Raw genomic sequence first — 21,879 nt, forward strand, 5'->3', positions numbered from 1 at the left:
ATTCGAGTCCGGGCCTAAAATCGTCTCCATTTTCTCGATAACCGTTAAATCCCGAGTCGAGAATGTTGGAATGTTAGGATATTTCTATTCCATCTTTCATAATTTTTATCTTTTGGTAAACAATTTCCCGTAATATTCGCATAAGATATTAAGGAAAACCGAATTATTTCCGTCCTACGATAACTTAAACATGGAAATCTTTCTTCCGCAGGAGGAAACCCCTTGGGAACAGACGCAGCAGGTGCTGCACCTCTTCCAAGAGACGCAGTGGCTGCTGCGCCTCTTCCCAGGCCCTTTTCTGCGTATTTCTCGTATATTTTTCATATCTTTCCGAGATTCACTTCCAAAGAGTCTCTGAAACCCTAATTCCTCCACGTGATTAGTATAAATAGGAGCCTTCGCTCCTCATATTTCTCACGCGAGTGTCCGCCCTTCTCTTCTCCCTTTGCATTCTAGACTTTGTTCTTACTTTTTGGCGCCTACGTGCTTGAACATTCGACCACGTAAGCTCAGATCCTTCTGAGTACCAGCCTCGTTTGCATGACCGACCAATTTGACCAACTACACAATCAATCAACTTAATTAATCTAATCGTTTTCCTCTTACGAGGGCACTTTCTTTGCATTCCTGTCGAGCATCACTAATCGATATCTTAGTCCTTCTCGTTTCGTCAACATGTAAGTCTGAGGGTGTATAATCTCTCTTTTATTTATTGTATTTTAATTATTGTATCATCAATTGTAAGGTTTATGTCGAAAATACCTCATTAAAACCGATTTCTAAACCATGCTTTAAAACCTCTTTTTACGGATTTCCAGTAGATAACCGTCGAGAAAAGACGCAGCAACTGCTGCGCCTCTTCGAAGGAGCGCAGTTCCTGCTGCGCCTCTTCGTGAGGCTGCCGTAGTTCCTGCTTCCTTTCTTCTTCGTTCGTCCTCTGTTATTCGTCAAAATTCTTTTACTTGTTTCGTTTGTTTGTTAATTCTTCATCACGATAGCATATAATTCACATGTATATTATAATCATCATCATTGACACGTTTTAATCATCACAAATCCGACCTAAATCCCTTATAATCAATATTTGCGGGTTTTTGTCATTAAATTCAATTCCGGGTTATAGAGATTCAATTCATCAATATTGGGTTTCTGGAATTCGTCTTTGATATAGTTTTCATCTGTCTTTTGTCGTAATTATCACATATTCGTCATTAATCCATCATATCTAACCTAATTAATTGATTTAATTTGTTTAGTTTGTTAATATCTTTCACTCCTGTAATTAATCCATCTTAATTCCGTCTTATTCATGTTTTATCGTTTCTATGACCCATTCATATGTTAAATAACCCATTAATCACTTCCATCCGAGTAAATAATTTTAATCAATCATTAAATTTACCAACGAGTATTAACAACACGCAATTCCGGCTTCACAGCCAGAATTCAGGTCAGGAACAGACGCAGCAACTGCTGCGCCTATTCCAAAGGACGCAGCTCTGCTGCGCCTGTTCCGGGTTGAATTTTGTCCCTGAACTCCGTTTTTGCCTTGACTTGGTTATTTAGTTTACGTATAATTAACTATTAATCGTATTATCGCCTGTTGACTTGTTCGTTAATTGTTTTGATTTATTTATTTATTCTTTTTCTCAAATTATCCGTTTTAAAGGTATTTTCGACATAAATCAATTAATCCAATGTAATTATTGTAATTTTCTTTATTGTATCTTTATTGTTTTATTTATCGCTATTGTATGATTTATTTGCATGTTTTCACATGTAATTGAGCATTAAATCCTACTTCGACCTTAATTGTATGTTAAATTAATTGTCAACCGACCTAGTCTAATCTTCACATGCTAGGATTAAAACTTGGATGTTGCATTGCATGCATACAGCCGACGATATATCAAGTACGAATAACTTCCCTAATCATTAGTAGAGGCCGCTATCGAGGCGGGCGGGATTAGGTGTTCGATCAAAAGAGCTTCCTTATACGTACCCTCACCCCTTACTCCAGATATCTGTGAACACCCGTGTTCATTGGCATCCACGAGAGTCATTCTAGACATAGAATGCTAAGGGTAACGATTGCTTAGTGTTCATGTCTCTACTTTGTGTCTTGACATGACACGAGGTATTCGAACGGTTCCAATTTCCCATAAAAATTGGTGGCGACTCCATACAAAAATGCAAACGCTTGTTTCTCTTTTCCTCCCAAGCGCCCCCGTGGGCCCCCGCTGTCCACACTAGTAGCTCAAATTGATCCAAAAGAGAGATACACCAATAAAATATATGTATGTGGGTCCATTTAAGCAACAATTCTAGTAGCTTAACCATTGTGTGAGTTTGTAGCTTAAAAATGTTCTAGCTTAAAAATCTGATGTGGAAAGTTAAGCTAATTATGTTGTTGCTAACTATTATAGATGCTCTAAGGGAATTGAAGTTCCAAGGAAGTAAGAGTTCCCATGATTTTGTAAATCACATGAAATGGACGAAAGTTGTTTGGTTGGAATGTAGGAAGTGAATTCCACAAAAATTGCCACTTACCTATGAGAACCTAGGTAAACAACTTCTCATATCATAGAGGACTTGGAGTTCTTATGGAACTTCAATTCATGTGATTTGCGACAAACAAACAACTCATCCATTTTGTAAATCCCAAGACTAGCAATTCATGTGTTTTAGAATGAGTAACCAAACAACCTCTAAAAAAATTACTCCGCTTAGTTAGATAAGACAATTATTTGAAAAAAAAACCATTTTTTTAAAGGTTAATTGACAAGAATAATCCAAACTACACCCTTCATTCTCATATTAATCTATAGTAAGGTTTAACTCAGGAAAATCTGAAATGTGGCCTCATTTATCCTACACTAAACTCAGCTCAACTTTTACCTGATATAACCGGTATACTTACAGGTGATAATACAATGGGTCCCATTTTTGCTCTTTCTGTTCCTACATCTATTCGAAATTCCCAGGTCGTCTTCATCCTTTAATTCTTCCATTTTTTTCATCCTCCTTTTTCAAAGTTCTACTCTAGTTCTTAATCCTCCTATTTGTTTAAAGTTGTTAAATTATTAAGACTCCTTCTTCCCCAAATCTACCTTCACCATTCAAACACTCTCTTTTCCTGGTTCTTTTTTTCCTTAATCACCCAAATTAAATCGACTTTTGTTTTCCTATCACCTCAAAACCCCCATGCAACTATGCTGATATAAAACCTTTGCAAATTATATTAGAAACCAATATGTGTAAAATGTTTCATATATTATTGAATATCCAAAACTTGTGTGTTATACATTACACACACACACACACACACACACACACACACACACACACACACACACACACACACACACACACACACACACACACACACACACACACATATATATATATATATATATATATATATATATATATAAGCGGGATCTCGTGAGTTTAGTTCTGATGGTGAGTTGAGTTTGAAAAATCTCAGCCATTGGATCAAGGGAACCAACGCCTGAGATTAAACAAAAATTTCAACAATTTGAAAATAAAAATAAAATTAACAACAGCATTTCGAAACAAAATCTGAGAACAACGCCTAGCTTTTTGAAGAACGGCTCCCTATTCGAGTCCCAAAAATGGCGAGAAATCAGCTGTACCAACAACATCATCGCAAATCCTAATTACATCATAATTCACTGAAATCGCACGATAAAATTCACAAGATCTAACCTACAATTAAGGAACTCTACAATTAATTGTTCCATAATTGAAATTCAAACCCTAATTAAGTAGAACCCACATTCCGATCAAATTGCTGAATCACAGATTGTTTATAATGTCGATAGAATTGTTGTCGAGACTCCAGAATAATGAAAAATTAGAGATTGGATGCAGTAAAGAGAGATTAACTTCGTCATCGCGATCATCGTCTTTCTTAGTGAGAGGTTGCGCCATTGTTGACTGAATGAATGATGCTATGGATCTGCAATTCTTGTCAAACGGTTGTGGTGCCGCTGCTGGGTTGCTTCTACGGAGGTCAAGCTCGAGTAAATGGTGCAGTGGTGTTGTGGCTCGGCTAGTAGGCTGCTTGTATTGGTGCGTGAATTAGGCGGCGGGGTCGGCGGCGGGGTCGGACTGTTATGTAATTTGGAAGGAAGAACAAGAGGCATGGAATTCTTTGCGAGAATCATTGAAGGGAATTGGGGGTCTTCCCGGAAGTGTGATCTTGATTACAACTCGTAGCAAGAAAGTTGCAAATGCTGCAAGAGTTGCCTACGAGCATGTGCTTGAAGGATTATCTGACGACGATAGTTGGGATCTACTTAAGCACAATATTGTTATAGAGAATGATTCTTGTCTAGAAGAAATTGGGAGAAGAATTGCTAAAAAGTGTAAGGGAGTTCCCTTGGCCATAAATTTTATCAGATGCTTACTAATGTCGAAACAGAATTCCGAAAGCGAATGGGAAGCAATAAAAACAAGTGAGGTATGGGAATTACCGCAAGGTAGAAACGATATCCTCCCATCCCTATTGTTGAGTTTCAACCATCTACCATCTCCATCTTTAAAACAGTGCTTCGCCTTTTGAGCAATTTTTGCCAAAGGCTGGGTACTCCCAAAGGACATATTAATTGCACATTGGTTGGCTCAGGGATTCCTTCACATCCCATCATCTGAAACAAGAAGGTTGACTGAGGAAGACATTGGCGGGGACTTTTGTGGTATTCTGCTTAATAATTTCTTCTTACAGGAAACTGAGGCAAGAGAGGATGGGATTTTGTTGTACAAAGTAGAAGGAAGAATGTGAATTTGCATGGATCTTGTACAGGAGGAATAGCCAGGTCTATAAGTTTCCATCACCCATAAAGCAGCAACAAATGCCTGATAGAGCTGTGGAAGCATGCTTTACTGGTTTTTATTCTGTGTCATACATAGGTCTTGCTCAATTAATGCTATGTGAAATAGGTGCAAACTCAATTTGTTTGGTTCTATGTTGGGTTTCGGACAGAATTGGTGCAAATTTTGGGTAGAGCGGCGATGGTTAATTCAAGAATTGGTGCAAATTTTCGGTTTCGGTGACTCAAAGAGTATATATATTGTAACAAATTTTGAATAATAGTAGAATAACACCACAAAAATAATGGAGTAACAACACGTATAGGGAAAAACAGGTAACAAAATGAGAATTTTTTTAAGAAAATAACAATAACACAACAATAATAGCAGAATAACAGCACGATAACACTGGAGTCACAACACGTAAAGAAAAAAAAGTAACAAAATGAGATTTTTTTTTAAAAAAATAACAATAATACTACAATAATAGCAGAATAACAGCACAATAACACTGGAGTAACAACGCGTAAAGAAAAGAAAAAGATAACAAAATGAGATTTTTTTAAAAATAATAACAATAATACTACAATAATAGCAGAATCACAATAACACCAGAATAACAGCACAATAACATGTGGTAAAAACAGAGTAAAAAAATCAAAGTAGAAAAAAAATCAAAGTAGAAAAAAAATCAAAGTGACACCGGAATAACATCACAATAACAGCAGAATAACAATAGAATAAAAGCACAATAACAAGTGGTAAAAAAAAGGAAAAAAAATCAAAGTCGTAAAAAAAAAAACAAAGTGGCACCGGAATAACATCACAATAACACCAGAATAACAGCACAATAACATGCAGTAAAAAAAGAGTAAAAAAATCAAAGTAGTAAAAAAAATCAAAGTAGTAAAAAAATCGAAGTGACACCGGAATAACAGCAGAATAACGGTAGAATAACAGCACAATAACATGAAATAAAAAAAAAGGAAAAACAAATCAAAGTCGTAAAAAAAAATCAAAGTGACACCGGAATAACATCACAATAACATCAGAATAACAGCACAATAACATGCGGTAAAAATAAGAGTAAAAAATCAAAGTAGTAAAAAAAATCAAAATAGTAAAAAAATCAAATTGACACCGGAATAACATCACAATAACAGTAGAATAACAACACAATAACACGTGATAAAAAAAAGAAAAAAAATCAAAGTCGTAAAAAAAGTCAAAGTGACAGCAGAATAACATCACAATAACATCGGAATAACAATAACAGCACAATAACATGTGGTAAAAAAAAAAAGAGAAAAAAAATCAAAGTCGTAAAAAAAATCAGAATAACACTAGGTAAAAAAAATAAGGGTAAAAAAATTTCAAGTAAAAAAAGAATCTGGTACAAAAAGAAAAAGAAAAAAAGGTAACATAATGAGAAAACTAGAGAAAAACATAAGAGAAAAAAATCAAAGTTGTAAAAAAAAAGCATAATAACACAAGACAAAAAAAAGAAGAGTAAAAAAAATTTCAAGTAAAAAAAAATCTGGTACAAAAAGAAAAACAAAAAAAGGTAACATAATGAGAAAATTAGAGAAAAACATAAGAGAAAAAAAATCAAAGTTGTAAAAAAAGCATAATAACACAAGGTAAAAAAAAGGAGATAAAAAAATTAAAGTAAAAAAAAAAGAGTAGCACTAGAAAAAAAGAGAAAATAAGTAAATGACTGTAGTTTTATATGACATGTAAGATTAGATCTTGGTCATTCATCTCTAATATAATCTAGTGGTTGAGATTTCATCAAAGCATAAACTCACAACTCACCATAAGAAACCAAACTCTCTCTCTCTCTTTCTCTCTCTCTCTCTCTCTCTCTCTCTCTCTCTCTCTCTCTCTCTCTCTCTCTCTCTCTCTCTCTCTATATATATATATATATATATATATATATATATATATATATATATATATATATATAGAGAGAGAGAGAGAAAGGATCAAGTGAGTCCACCCAAATCCATTGAGTCCATAAGTCCTCTTTAGGACCATTGAAAAGATGGGATGAGGGGTTGAGATTGAAGGGAAAAAAGGAAGGGATTAGTGCAAAAAAAAGGGATTAATGCTAATGTAAGACACTCTCTCTCACTACCTCACTAATCAACCCTTAATTTCACTATATAACCATTCTTTTTCCACCCATTTCTCTCTCCTATCACACAAATATCATCATTCACATCTCTCTAAAAACCAAAAAATTCAGAAAACCAAAAAAATCCAAAATTCAAAAAATTCAAAAAATCAAAAAATAAATCCCTCCTCTCAGCCTTACCACCGACCACCCCACCCACCCACGCCCAACAACCCACGACCACCACGAGCCGTCTTCTACCCCCACCTTGAGCTCCCTCTCCTGCCTCGACCCTCTTGACCGCCGCGGCTCCACCAGTCACAACCACCGCCTACCCACAAATCCACCACCTCTGCCACCACCACCTACCGCCATAAACAAAAAAACCCCCAAAAGTCAGATCTACCACCACCACGACGCCAGCTCCACCAAACCACGCACCACCACGCGCCAACAACACCCTCTTATCCACCATTAGCCCGACCATCTCCCTCCCTTTCTCCCTTTTTGGCCAGATCAGAGCCCCACACCTCCACCAGCCCAACCACCTTCCACCCTTTCTCCCACCGCCACGCTCACGCACCACCACCAACAACAACCACTAACACCACAAATACCAATAAACGAGATCTGGAAAGAAACCAAAAAAAAAAAAAAAAAACGAGATCTGAGACGGCTACAGTAGTGTTGGAGTGGTTTTGTCGTTTTTGCGGTGTTTTTGTTTTATTTCCAGATTTGTTCTCATATTTTCTTTCTAGTTGATGTTGGAGTGCGTTTTTGTTCTCGTATTTTCTTTGTTCTCAGTTTGTGCGTTTGTGTTCATATGTGTTTGTTTGTGTTCATATGTCGTTTGTTTGGTTTTTATTCTTTTCTATTTCTTTTTTTTTTTCTTTTCCAAAATAGTTTGGTCTTGTTGTTTCGTTGTTGTTGTTCTTACTATTTTTTTTTTTTTTCATTTGTTATTGTGGGTGATTTCAGATCTATTTATTTTTTTGAGTTATTTTACAGTTACACTAGTTTTTCTTTAAATTTACACTTATTTCTTTACATTTATACTCATATTTTTTAACATTTACATGCATTTTTCATATTTATACTTACAATTCTTTACATTTACACTCATATTTCTTCACATTTACACTCATATTTCTTTACATTTACACTCATTTTTCAGATTTACACTCATATTTCTTTACATTTACACTCGTATTCCTTTACATTTACACTCATATTTCTTTACATTTACACTCATTTTTCAGATTTACACTCGTATTTCATTACATTTACACTCGTATTTCTTTACATTTACATTCATTTTTCAGATTTACACTCGTATTTCTTTACATTTACACTTGTATTTCTTTACATTTACACTTATATTACTTTACATTTACACGCATTTCTCAGATTTACACTCGTATTTCTTTACATTTACACTCGTATTTCTTTACATTTACACTCATATTTCTTTACATTTATACGCATTTTTCAGATTTACACCCTTATTTCTTTACATTTACACTCGTACTTCTTTACATTTACACTCATATTTTTTACATTTACACTCGTATATCTTTACATTTACACTCGTTAAAATTATATAGATTTGCACTCATATTTTTTGTGGATATGAGTTGGTGGTGGAGGACGACGGTGGTGGTGTTTTTTGGTAGTCGGACTAAAGTTTTACTCGTAAAGGACAAAAGTGACACTTATAAAGGACCAAAGTTACACTCAAAGGACCAATTTACTCTTAAAATACTACATTTACACTCTTAAAACATTACATTTACACTCGTAAAACATCACATTTACACTTGTAAAATGTTAAAATTATGTAAATTCAAAATTGCCGTCACAAAAAATCAAATTTACACTCTTAAAATGTTACATTTACACTCGTAAAACATCACATTTACACTTGTAAAATGTTAAAATTATATAAATTCAAAATTTCCGTCACAAAAAATCAAATTTACACTCTTAAAAATGTTACATTTACACTCATAAAACATCACATTTACAGTTGTAAAATGTTAAAATTATATAAATTCAAAATTTCCGTCACAAAAAATCAAATTTACACTCTTAAAAATGTTACATTTACACTCGTAAAACATCACATTTACACTTGTAAAATGTTAAAATTATATAAATTCAAAATTTCCGTCACAAAAAATCAAATTTACACTCTTAAAAATGTTACATTTACACTCGTAAAACTTCACATTTACACTTGTAAAATGTTAAAATTATATAAATTCAAAATTTCCGTCACAAAAAATCAAATTTACACTCTTAAAATGTCACATTTACACTCGTAAAACTTCACATTTACACTTGTAAAATGTTAAAATTATATAAATTCAAAATTTCTGTCACAAATAATCAAATGTACACTCTTAAAATGTTACATTTACACTCGTAAAACATCACATTTACACTTGTAAAATGTTAAAATTATATAAATTCAAAATTTCCGTCACAAAAAATCAAATTTACACTCTTAAAATGTTACATTTACACTCGTAAAACATCACATTTACACTTGTAGAATGTTAAAATTATATAAATTCAAAATTTCTGTCACAAAAAAACAAATTTACACTCTTAATATGTTACATTTACACTCGTAAAACATCACATTTACACTTGTAAAATGTTAAAATTATATAAATTCAAAATTTCCGTCACATTTACACTTGTAAAACTCATACAACATGACATTTACATTTCTGAAATCTAAAACTCAAAACTGATTAATTAGAGGCTAGAGAGAGAAAGAAAAATTAATTAGTGTATAGAAATTTGTTTAGTGGTAATTTTTTTTGGTAATTTTCAATCTCAACCACCCATCTCAATCCAACCATCCACATTTTTTCCTTTTCTTTTTAATGGCCTTTAATCAAATTCATCTCAACCATCCATTGAGTCCATCCAATGGCCCTTAGAGGGACTTATGGACTCAATGGCCCATGTTGGACTCAGTAGATCTTATCTCTCTCTCTCTCTCTCTCTCTCTCTCTATATATATATATATATATATATATATATATATATATATAGAGAGAGAGAGAGAGAGAGAGGGGGTGGGATCCGGTTAGTCCACCTAAATATTTGAGTCCATGAGTCCATAAAACAATATCACGCACTATACAAAACAATATCGCAAATTTTTTTTGAAATAAAAAATTTTTTTCGAATTTTTTTTTTTTCGAAATTTTTTTTTTTTTCAATTTTTTTTTTCGATTTTTTTTTCAAATTTTTTTTTTTCGTGTAAACTGTGATATTGTTTAGTATAACGTGTGATATTGTTTAGTATAACTTGTGATATTGTATTACAAATCAATATCACGAAATTTTTTTAGACTATGTGGGACTTGAACCCACGTCATTGAACAAAATCGTACAATGCTCTACTCTTGAGCTACTACCCTTTGAGAAAGATCTTACCAAAATGTTGCATATTGTCTTGGCTGTTTCTAAACAACTTGGCGTTGCTACCGTCATTACTAAAATCATAGCATTAAGGAGGGGTTTGCTACTAGAAAACGAGTAATTATTCCACGGCTGCTTATCCCAGTCGATTCAAAGGTGTTAAGTTCAGGCCATCATACTTATTATAGCAAAGCCAATGTAGAAGCGGACTAGCTTTCAAATTCTATAGTTGAGCAGTATGAACAAATGGAGATTATGGAGGACAGCAAGACATTAGTAACGAATTGTCTCACTTCTTATTCACTAGAAAAACCAAACATACTCAACAACCAATTTTAGGTAACTCTTTAATCCACACTTTATATTGCACAAGATAACTTATCAACAGCAAAACGAATTCCATATGATACAAAGAATATGTCTCTAGGTGATGGGGAAGTAGATTTCAAATGCTAATAGAATTCATGTTACATTAACATTAAATATGTATTACAATAAGAACAGATGCCTATTACAATGACAAACCCGCAGAGAAGGGCAACCTGTTTGTGATTTCATTTGAACAGATGCCTAATTTTTTTTCAAAATTTTTTTTTTCAAAATTTTTTTTCGTGTAAACTGTGATATTGTTTAGTATAACGTGTGATATTGTAAGCTGTGATATTATTTAACATAACGAGTGATATTGTATACAAAACAATCTCACGATTTTTTTTTAAGCTGTGACATTGTTTAATATAACGTGTGATATTATATCATGGACTCACGGACTCAAAGATCCTAATTATATATATATATATATATATATATATATATATATATATATATATATATATATATATATATATATGTGTGTGTGTGTGTGTGTGTGTGTGTGCAAGATCTTCGTATTTACGACAATGATCAAAAGCAACAGCTATATTTACATAAAAGGTAAGAATCAATCAAGGGTGATCCTTGATTGTGTGCGCAACGGCTCCAAAGGAGTGTATGGTTTATTACCCCCCCCCCCCCAAGTTGGCGCGTGGAGATTCGAGACGCCTAACTTGGGTAGCAATTCTTCAAAAGGGGCACGACCCAAAACTTTAGTAAAGATGTCAGCGAGTTGGTGCTTTGTATGAATGTAGCTTGGAGAAAGGAAACCTTTTTGAATTTCGTCACGAACAAAATGACAATTGATTTCAATATGCTTGGTTCGTTCGTGAAAAACTGGGTTGCGGGCGATGTGTAAGGCGGACTGATTGTCACAATGAAGTTGGATAGGATGGGCTTGAACAATGCCGAGAAAGTCGAGAAGGCCTTTAAGCCATTTGAGCTCGCAAGTAGCATGTGCCATGGAGCGGTATTCTGCTTCAGCGGCCGATAAGGAGATCGTTTTCTGCTTCTTTGTCTTCCATGATATCAGTGAGGTGCCTAGAAGCACAAGGTAGGCCGAGATAGAGCGACGGGTAGTAGGACAGGCCGAGTAATCGGCATCACAGTATGCCTGCAAGTGTAGGTCATTTGTAGCTTTAAGGAGAATCCCTTGGCCTGGTGCGTTTTTCAAGTAACGGACGACCCTTAGTGCAGCATCCCAATGTTCTGTCGTGGGGGCATGCATAAATTGGGCGAGGATATGAACCGAGTAGAGAATTTGGGGACGAGTTATGGTGAGGTAAACTAGTCGCCCCACAAGGCGGCGATATGGTTGGGGATCGTGCATAAGGGGAGCCGTGGAGATGCCCAATTTGTGATTCGGCTCCATAGGAACATTTGCCGGTTTGGACCCAAGTAATCCAGTCTCAGTGAAGAAATCGAGTGTATACTTGCGTTGAGAAATGAATATCCCGATGTCATTGCGCGCGATTTCGAGACCGAGAAAATATTTGAGAAGCCCTAAGTGTTTCATGTGAAAACATGTACTTAAGTACTTCTTAAATTGGTCGATGATAATGGTATTGTTGCCACAAATAACAAGATCGTCAACGTAGACAAGAACATGGACCTAGGTGTCGGTTTTAATCATAGAAAAAGGCTGTGATCATACGGGCATTGTTTGAAACCATAAGAAATAATAGCGGAAGCAAGCTTAGCATACCAACAACGAGGAGCTTGGCGGAGACCGTATAAGGACTTGCGCAGCCGGCAGACTTGTCCGTTGGTGGCTTTCGAGAATCCAAGAGGTGGTTTCATATACACCTCTTCGGATAGATTGCCATGTAAAAAAGCATTATGAAAGTCCATTTGATGGAGGGACCATTTCTTAGGGGCTGCAATGGCGAGTAAGGTACGAACCGTGACAAGTTTTACCGTAGGCGCAAATGTTTCATTATAATCAATGCCTTCAATTTGCTTATTGTCCATGACAACTAATCGAGCCTTATAGCGCTCTATCGTGCCATCCGCATGATACTTGATTTTATACACCCATTTGGACCCAATTGCCTTTTTATTTGAAGGTAATGGTTCAAGTGTCCATGTATTGTTCTTTTCAAGAGCACTTATTTCCAGTCGCATTGCCTCTTACCATTCCGGTACCTGCATAGCCTCATTAAAATGTCTAGGCTCGTAACCTTTGGGCACGGCTGATAAGAAAAGTTTGTGGTTAGCTGAAAACTTGGCATAGTTAAGAAAATGGGTAAGAGGAAATGAAGTACCTGACGATGTTGATGGAGCGTGTGAGGTGGATGAGGGGTGAGTGATTTTGACGAAGTCTTTATGATGGGAATTTGGGAATTTTAAGCGGTGACTGCGTCCCATGTCTGTCGGGTCAGCGGGGTCGGTATTGTTTGGGGTAGTGGCTGGTGGATCGTCCCCTGTAGAAGTGGAGGCCGTGGTCTCAGTGTTAGCCGCAGGGGTGGGATTGGTGGGTGTGAGGGTGGTGTTCGTGGGGTTGGGGATGGCAGTGGTAGTCACAGGAGGTTCGGTGGGGTCGGTTGTGGTGTTTGTTTCGGGGGTCGTAGGTTGAAGTAAGACAAGCTCGTTTATTGGAGTAAGAGCATCATTTGAGTCATCAATCTGGTCATGAACGTTTAGATAATGGTAAGGGAATTTATCTTCAAGGAAGACCACGTCACGGGACTCAAAGTAGGACCCGGTATCAAGATCATAAAGACGCCATCCCTTTTTGCCGAATGGGTAGCCTATGAAAAGGCATTTGTGGCTCCTAGGGGCAAATTTATATTGCGGGCATAGCATAAGCATCCAAAAACACGAATGTTTTCCATAGAGGGAGGTTTATTAAAAAGGGTTTCGTAGGGAGTTTTACCATGAAGAAGTTTTGTTGGGGTGCGGTTTATTAAATGGACCGCAGCTAAAACACACTCGCCCCAAAAAAATATGGGTAAACTAGCTTGAAATAATAAGGCGCGAGCAACATTTAAAATATGTCGATGCTTACGTTCGACCCGCCCATTTTGTTGAGGTGTGTCAACATTGGAAGTTTAAAAAAGGATGCCATTGGTGATGAAAAAAATTTGAAGACACGTAAATTCGGTACCATTATCGCTACGTAAAATCTTAATTTTCTTTTGAAATTGACGCTCGTTGTGTGTCACTTTTGTGTCACAAGAGCTTGACCCATGTTGAACGTGAAAAATCGTCAACTATAGTTAAAAAATATTGCGAACCACATGAACCATTAGCGGAGTATTTACCCTATAAATCACAGTGAATAAGATCGAAAGGTGCAATAGCATTGTTTGAGCTTAAAGAAAAATGTTCACGTGTTTGTTTTGCGCGAAGGCAAATATCACACGTCTTGCTTAAAAATTGAGAATTATTACGAGAGTTTGTACCAATAAACGGTAAAAAATGGGAAATATTTGTTGTGGGGTGCCCCAACTTTCTATGCCAAAGCTCGACCATATTATTGAGGCTCACAGAATAGGCTTTGACTTCGTCAGTGCGTACACCCTTCAAATAGTACAGCCCCTCACGTTGCTCACATACTCCAATCAGAATCCTCGAGGAACGGTCCTGAATGAGACAGAGTTTTTGAGAAAATTGAATAATTAGAGAATCATCAAGAAGTAAACTTGAAACAGAAATAAGATGACATTGTAAATTTGGTGCATATAAGACATCTTTTAAAATGAGACGGGAAGAGAGAAAAATATCAGCACATTTAGTAGCCTGCGTGAGATCTCCATTTGGTAAGCTAACAGATAAAGGAGTAATTTCTCGAATATTAGTAAAATGTGAGAGACATCCCGACATATGACAAGATGCCCATGTATCAACAATCCAAGAGGAAAGAGGAGTATTACCATTAAGACGATCACTTGAAGTGGATTTGTGTGATTCCCACAAATGTTTGAGGTCCACCAACTCGGCTGGTGTCAAATTATTGATGTCGAAGCTAGCACTCCCCGACTGTCCCGATGAAGAGGATGACTGCCCTCCAACCATGTGAGCACGGGGTTGCGAGCCAGACGCGTTGGAACGTCTTTCCTTACCACGGTCAGGTTTGACAACTACGGGGTTGTTGGGGTCACTAGTATCAACAATTATTCGTTAACGCAGGCAGTCCCCCCCACTATTCGGAAAAAATACCAGTGACACGAAAACAGACTTTATAGCTATGACCGGATCAGTTACACGCAATGCAGCGAGTTCTAACAGTATTCGGAGCAGAAGAGTCACTACGGTTCCCCCCTTGACCCCGACTGCCCTGACTAAGACGAGTGGCAAAAGCCATGGGTTCAGGTTTGGTTTCGACTCGAGAAATAGATAAATTACGGACTCCTTCTTTTTGTAAAAGACAATTATAAGCAAAATCTAAATTGGGAAGAGGGGTAGTAACAAGAATTTGAGATCGAGCGTTGTCAAAGCGATCGTCGAGACCAATCAAAAAATCCCTGACCCGTTTCTTCTCCCTACAAGCATCCATAACCGTCACCCAATCACAGCGACATGGGTTACATGAGTAGAACGGGAGAGGATCATGTTCAAGGATTTCGTTCCAAAGAGTTGTGATGCGGCCATAATACGCCATTAATGATTCCTGTGGGACCTTGACGGCAAGCGATTAATTCGGCTTGCAATTGATACACCCGCGCATCATTTCTCTGGCAGAAACGGGTTCTGATATTGTCCCAGACCTATTTTGCCTCAGGTCGTAGTGAGACTTGTCTCCGAACGTCGGACTCCAGGGCATTATAGATCCATAGAGTAACCAACGCATTAGCACACCGCCATGACTCGATATTTGAGGCCGAATCAGGTGGTTTAGAGATGGTGCCATCGATGTATCCCAATTTACCTTTAGCGAGAAGAGCAAGCTTAAAGGATTGAGACCCTTCGTCATAATTTGTGTCGTTGAAGGCGATTTGGGTGATTTTGCTGCCGGTATTTTCGACGTGAATAAGATTGTATGAGGATTCGGTTTTCGAATCGTGAGGTGTGTCTGTTGTATTCGTCATGATGAAGAAAGCGGCGTTGAGTGTTTTTTTTTTTAGAATAAGAGAACAGAGGAAGTAGGGTATATTATTTTGAGAGAATAATTAACCTAGAACCTGATACCATATTAGAAACCAATATGTGTATAATGTTTCATATATTATTGAATATCCAAAACTTGTGTGTTATACATTACATATGCTAGGCTATATATATATGTGCAAGATCTTCGTATTTATGGCAATGATCAAAAGCAACAGCTATATTTACATAAAAGGTAGGAATCAATCAAGGGTAATCCTTGATTGTGTGTGCATCGGCTCCAAAGGAGTGTATGGTTTATTAAATTATTGACATCATTCGAGGTGTTTTTGATTTAAAAAATTTGGAGGTATTTTGTTATGCCCTGGGTTATGTAGAAATGGTGGAAAAGTAGTGAGGATATTAAATTAAAATGCAGGGGAGAATCAAGTTGGGGTTATGGATAGATCCATGTACTGGTAGTGGCCGGAATTAGCGCGCAAGACGGAGGATGGGATGAAGTGGTTCGTTTCGGTGCCACATCTTCATGAGTGCGGAAGATGCACACCAGACGGTGGTGTCGCTGCTGTTGTGGTGGTAGAGTGGTGGAAATTTGGGGCTGCTCGCAGGGTGGTTGTAGATGTAGGAGTAGATTAGAGGTGTTGGTGGTGTATTGACTGTCGATGCTGCATCGTCGGGTCGAAGAAATTAAACGAGCAAGTAATATGACACTTGTGATTTCTCCATCATGGTTTTATGGACATATTTGAGAAAACAACTAGAAATCCACTTGTTCGAACAACCTCAGTGAAGTGTTAATTTAGTGGTGTTAATGGAGGAAGGAATGAAGGTGGAAATAATTATAGGAGTACTAAAAAAAAAGAAAATAAAGCAATTACCTGATTACTAGGTATCAGGTTACTTAGTGTATTTTAAGAAGAGGGTACCTACGTTTAGTATTATTTTGAGTTAAAATGTAGTTCGGATTAATATGAGCAGGTGAGTAATTGTTTGGATTATTCCTGTAAAATAACCCTTTTTTAATTACATATAATTTTAAAATTAAGATGGATATATCAGCATTCAGCACGATGGAAAATAAAACACTACTATATATTTATATTTCTGAAAAAGAATAAATAATACTCCCTCCAATTCATTATAATATTCCCCTTTGCTTTTGGCACGATACTTAAGGAATACTATTAAAAATGAATAAAGGACATTGGTGGGGTTGGTTTTAGAGAGAGAGATGAATTAATAGGAGTTAAATAAGGAGTTGTGGGGCCAAAACATTAAGAAAAGTAATAAAATAGGAGTAAAAGAGTTGTGTGGGGTTTGTTTATATGAGAGAGGAATGAATAAATATAAGAGTAAAAGTTACCAAAAAAAAAAAAAGGAAAGGGAACATTACTTGAATAATTCGTTAGGTAACATTATAGCGAATAAGAAGGAGTACTTTCTTTCTTTCTAGTATAAATACGCACAATATTTGGTAAGCCAAATATTCACTCTCTGTCGCCTGATCTCCCTATTTTTTTTTTCCTTTCACCCCCTCTTGGTATTCTTCCCCCATATTGAGAAGGGAAACCTCCACGAAAATCAAAAAAGAAAAAAAAATGAAAAAGTCGGGAATATTAGCAGTGTCGCTAGCAGCCGCCTCGGCTACAGCCGTTTCCGTTCCCGCTACCTCTTCTGCTTCATTTACCCTCAATACTCGTCCTCCTCTTAATCAGGTTTTTTTTTTTTCTTTTTCTTTTATTTTCTTTTCTCTTTGATTCCAAGTATGCAAATTGTAATTTTCCCAACAATTTTTTTGTTCACCCGAAAAATAAAAAATCAATCCTACTTTTCCGAGTAATTAACGTTGGAGTATAAGTCTGATTGGATCGTTATTGGGTTTTATGAATGAAATTCCTGAAATTGGATTGAATTATGTACAGGAGGATGGAAGTAGCAAAGGGAGAAAGGAATCTACGGATAAATTTGCGCCGAAATTTGATGGATTGAAATTTATTGAGACTTTGGTTACTGCTCATAGATGAACAGTTTTTTTTTTTTTTTTTTTTTTTTTGTGATTCAATTAATTGGGGGATTTTGGATGATTCAAGGGTACTAATTCAAAGTATTTGTACCGAAATGGTTGTATTTGTTTGAGACTTGATCTATTGATTGTCGACGTCATGCTTCATGCTTCATTATTGTATGACCGTCATTTGGGACGCCATCTTGGATCATGACCCACTGTCGTCTTGCTCGTGTAATCCTTGCACCCGTGAATGGGTGAATCTTATGAATGCTAGGCGAGACAAGAAGCGGGTCAGAGATTTCTTATTGGGACTTGACGATCGTTTTACGAATATTCGTTCACAAATCATCGGTATCTCTCCTCTTCCTTCTTTAGATCTTATCTATAATCGCCTTTTACAGGATGAGGGTGTTCGTAATTTATCATCTAGTAAATCGGACACAACCCCGGATGCTATGGCATTCGCAGCCCGTCTTCACCAGGGACCACGTTCATCAGGGGGAGGGCGTGATAGTTCTGACCATCGTAATAATTCTGCCCCGTCTAAGTATTTCTGTATTGCATGTCAAAAGTCGGGTCATAGTATGAAATTTTGCTATCAAGTCACGGGAAAATACCCCGACTCATGGAATGGACCTCGTAACCGTATATACTTGGATCCGAATGCCACGGATTTAACCAATGCAGTGTTTGTACCGGACTCGCGTGGCAATAATGCCTCTGACCGAGGCAAAACACCTCGTTCTAGGGCACCTGCTAAAGCCAATATAGCATCAGGCTCTCATATTTTGTCATCAGGCTCTCATGGTACGTCTTCACAACCTCCTCTCACTCAATTTGATAAGATTGATTTGAATTCTTTAACTCCGAGCGAGTTGGTGGAGTTGGGTTCCCTTTGGCAAGCGCATAAATCAGACTCCACTGCTGACCGTCTCAATGGTAATTCTTCTTCTTTTACTTGGATTATTGATACCGGAGTATCCCATCATATGTCGGGATGCCTTTCTTACTTTTCTAATGTTAAGACTATCGACCCTTTATCTGTTGGATTACCTAACGGTGATCTTACGATTGCTACAAAAAGTGGTGATATACATTTATCACCTCGACTTGTTTTACGTAATGTCTTATTTGCGGCCAATTTACATTGCAACTTAATATCGGTTTCCAGCCTATTAATTGACACTACTCTCACTATCCAATTTTCCCATAATTTATGTCTCATCCAGGACCGTACCTCGAAGACGGTGATTGGTGCGGGTGAACAGCACGAGGGCCTATACTATTTAAAAGGAGTCCGCGATGATAAAACTCATGCTTGTATGGTTGGTTCTAACGATTCTCTAGAACTTTGGCACCGACGGTTGGGACACCCATCCTCCAGTATTTCCCGTTTTTTACCTTTTATTAATAAAACTGCTCATAGTCCTAATGTTTTTCATAGCAAGAATTGTGACATTTTTTTACGCGCGAAACAGTCTCGTGAACATTTTCATTTAAGCACTAGTCGTGCAACATCGTTCTTTGAACTTATACATTGCGATCTTTGGGGTCAATATTCTAAAAATGCCTCTTGTGGATCTCGATATTTTTTAACCATTGTAGATGATTTTTCGAGATCCACATGGGTCTATCTTTTACGTCACAAAAGTGACACAAAACAAAAATTATTGAATTTTTTTGCTATGATAGAACGCCAATTTGAACGAAAAATTAAAATTTTACGTACTGATAACGGTACGGAATTTCGACCTCTCATACCTTTTTTCAAAGAGCATGGCATTTTATTTCAAACTTCCAACGTTGACACCCCGCAACAAAATGGTCGGGTGGAACGTAAACACCGTCACATATTAAATGTTGCACAGACTCTTCTTTTTCAAGCAAGCTTACCTATATATTTCTGGGGCGAAAGTGTCTTGAGTGCGGTTCATTTGATAAACCGTACCCCGACACCTCTTCTCGATGGCAAGACACTATATGAAATTCTTTTTAACAAACCTCCTAATTTTACAAACCTTCGTATTTTCGGTTTCTTAGCATATGCCAAAACTTTAAATCATTCACACGATAAATTTGCTTCCCGTAGTAGAAAATGTGTTTTTATCGGATATCCTTTTGGAAAAAAAGGTTGGCGTCTTTATGATTTAGACTCGGGTTCGTATTTTGACTCACGAGATGTTATTTTTATCGAAACCGATTTTCCGTTTAAAAACCTTAATATTCATGATAGTAATCACGATCCCACATCCCTCGCTATTGACACTTTGACCCCCATTGACCACACTCTCCTTCTTTCAACAACAACTCCATCCTCGGAAACAATACCGCCCTCTGACCCGCCTCTTGACCACTCGGGTCAGCCGCCTCATACAACCCAGACCACCGAGTCCACCCCAGCTACGGACCCCACCCCAGACCCGCCTCCTGCCACGCAACCAGCCCAATCAGGCCCTTCTAACCAGGCTACCTCAACGGAAATGGGGAGGGGGCATCGAACTAAGAGATCCAACTCCAACCTTAACGATTATGTGCTCTCTCGTCGCCCCTCATTGCATTCACTCCTCGCCTCATCATCGTCTTCCGGTACCGCTTATCCTATTTCTCATTATCTCACTTATGATAAGTTTTCTCCTAAACACAAAGTTTTTTTTGTCGGCCGTGACTAAACACCACGAGCCTAGTTTTTTCAAAGATGTCGTGCAGGTTCCGGAATGGCGTCAAGCTATGAAATTAGAAATCGATGCTCTCGAGAAAAACAACACATGGACCCTCGAACATCTACCTCCAAATAAGAAAGCTATTGGTCCAAATGGGTCTACAAGATCAAGTACAATGCGGACGGATCAATAGAACGATATAAAGCTCGATTGGTTGTCATGGGTAATCGACAAATTGAAGGTGTGGACTACAATGAAACTTTTGCTCCCACTATAAAACTCGTCACCGTCCGTGCTCTGCTAGCCATTGCCGCTGCCAAAAGATGGGTCCTTCATCAAATGGACGTCCACAACGCTTTTCTTCATGGTGACCTCCATGAGGAAGTCTATATGAAACCTCCCCCGGGTTTTTTTCCGTCTAATGATGGCAAGGTATGCCGACTCAGAAAATCCCTTTACGGGCTCCGTCAAACTCCTTGATGTTGGTATGCTAAACTCGCTTCCGCACTTCTTCAATACGGGTTTAAACAATGCCCATATGATCACTCACTTTTCTCTATTTCTCGCCCGGATACCGAGGTACACGTCTTAGTCTATGTTGATGATTTGGTAATATGCGGCAATAATACTTCCTTTATTACAAATTTCAAGAACTATTTGAGCACATGCTTTTACATGAAGGACTTAGGGGTCCTTAAGTACTTTCTCGGACTTGAGATTGCCCGAAATAATTCTGGCATTTTTATCTCTCAACGGAAATATGCCATGGATATTTTACAAGAAACGGGTCTTCTTGGAACAAAGCCTGCCGCCATTCCTATGGAACAAAATCATCGGTTAGCCCTCTCCAAAGCCGATCCTATGTCTGACCCACAACCGTATCGCCGTCTCGTGGGACGACTTGTGTATCTCACCATCACCCGGCCCGAAATAACTTACTCGGTTCATATATTAGCACAGTTTATGAATGCCCCTACAACTGAGCATTGGAATGCAGCTTTGAATGTTGTTCGCTACCTAAAGAACTCTCCGGGACAAGGTCTTCTCCTTCGTTCCGATAGTGACTTGCGCCTTAATGCTTACTGTGATGCTGAGTATTCTACTTGTCCAATGAGCCGCCGTTCTATCTCTGCCTATCTCGTTTTTCTCGGCTCCTCACCTATCTCATGGAAAACCAAAAAGCAACCAACTGTTTCCCGATCATCTGCCGAGTCCGAATACCGCGCTATGGCAGTTACCGTGTGTGAGCTTAAATGGTTAAAAGGTTTACTACAGTTCCTTGGTATTAATCACCCTCACCCTATAAAACTTCAATGTGACAACAAGTCGGCCCTACACATTGCCCGGAACCCGGTATTTCATGAACGTACTAAGCACATTGAAGTCGATTGTCATTTCGT

General features: G+C 37.5%; 3 protein-coding genes across 3 annotated transcripts; 1 reads left to right on the top strand and 2 right to left on the bottom strand.

Moving 5' to 3' along the window:
• Window positions 1-13,933: 13,933 nt before the first annotated feature.
• On the bottom strand, window positions 13,934-14,779 carry LOC141601140 (uncharacterized). Its single transcript, XM_074421409.1, has 2 exons — window positions 14,252-14,779; window positions 13,934-14,026 (listed from the first exon to the last, which is right to left on the bottom strand). The coding sequence occupies exons 1-2, from the start codon at window positions 14,777-14,779 to the stop codon at window positions 13,934-13,936; spliced, it is 621 nt and encodes a 206-aa protein (XP_074277510.1).
• Window positions 14,780-14,960: 181 nt separating this feature from the next.
• On the bottom strand, window positions 14,961-15,365 carry LOC141601141 (uncharacterized). Its single transcript, XM_074421410.1, has one exon. The coding sequence runs from the start codon at window positions 15,363-15,365 to the stop codon at window positions 14,961-14,963; it is 405 nt and encodes a 134-aa protein (XP_074277511.1).
• Window positions 15,366-17,290: 1,925 nt separating this feature from the next.
• LOC141602728 (uncharacterized) lies at window positions 17,291-17,991 on the top strand. Its single transcript, XM_074422851.1, has 2 exons — window positions 17,291-17,526; window positions 17,734-17,991. Exons 1-2 carry the CDS (start codon window positions 17,410-17,412, stop codon window positions 17,833-17,835), a joined length of 219 nt encoding a protein of 72 aa, XP_074278952.1. The 5' UTR covers window positions 17,291-17,409; the 3' UTR covers window positions 17,836-17,991.
• The last annotated feature ends 3,888 nt before the right edge of the window (window positions 17,992-21,879 follow it).

Source organism: Silene latifolia, chromosome 9 (genome assembly GCF_048544455.1).
Source record: "Silene latifolia isolate original U9 population chromosome 9, ASM4854445v1, whole genome shotgun sequence".
Taxonomy (NCBI): domain Eukaryota; kingdom Viridiplantae; phylum Streptophyta; class Magnoliopsida; order Caryophyllales; family Caryophyllaceae; genus Silene; species Silene latifolia.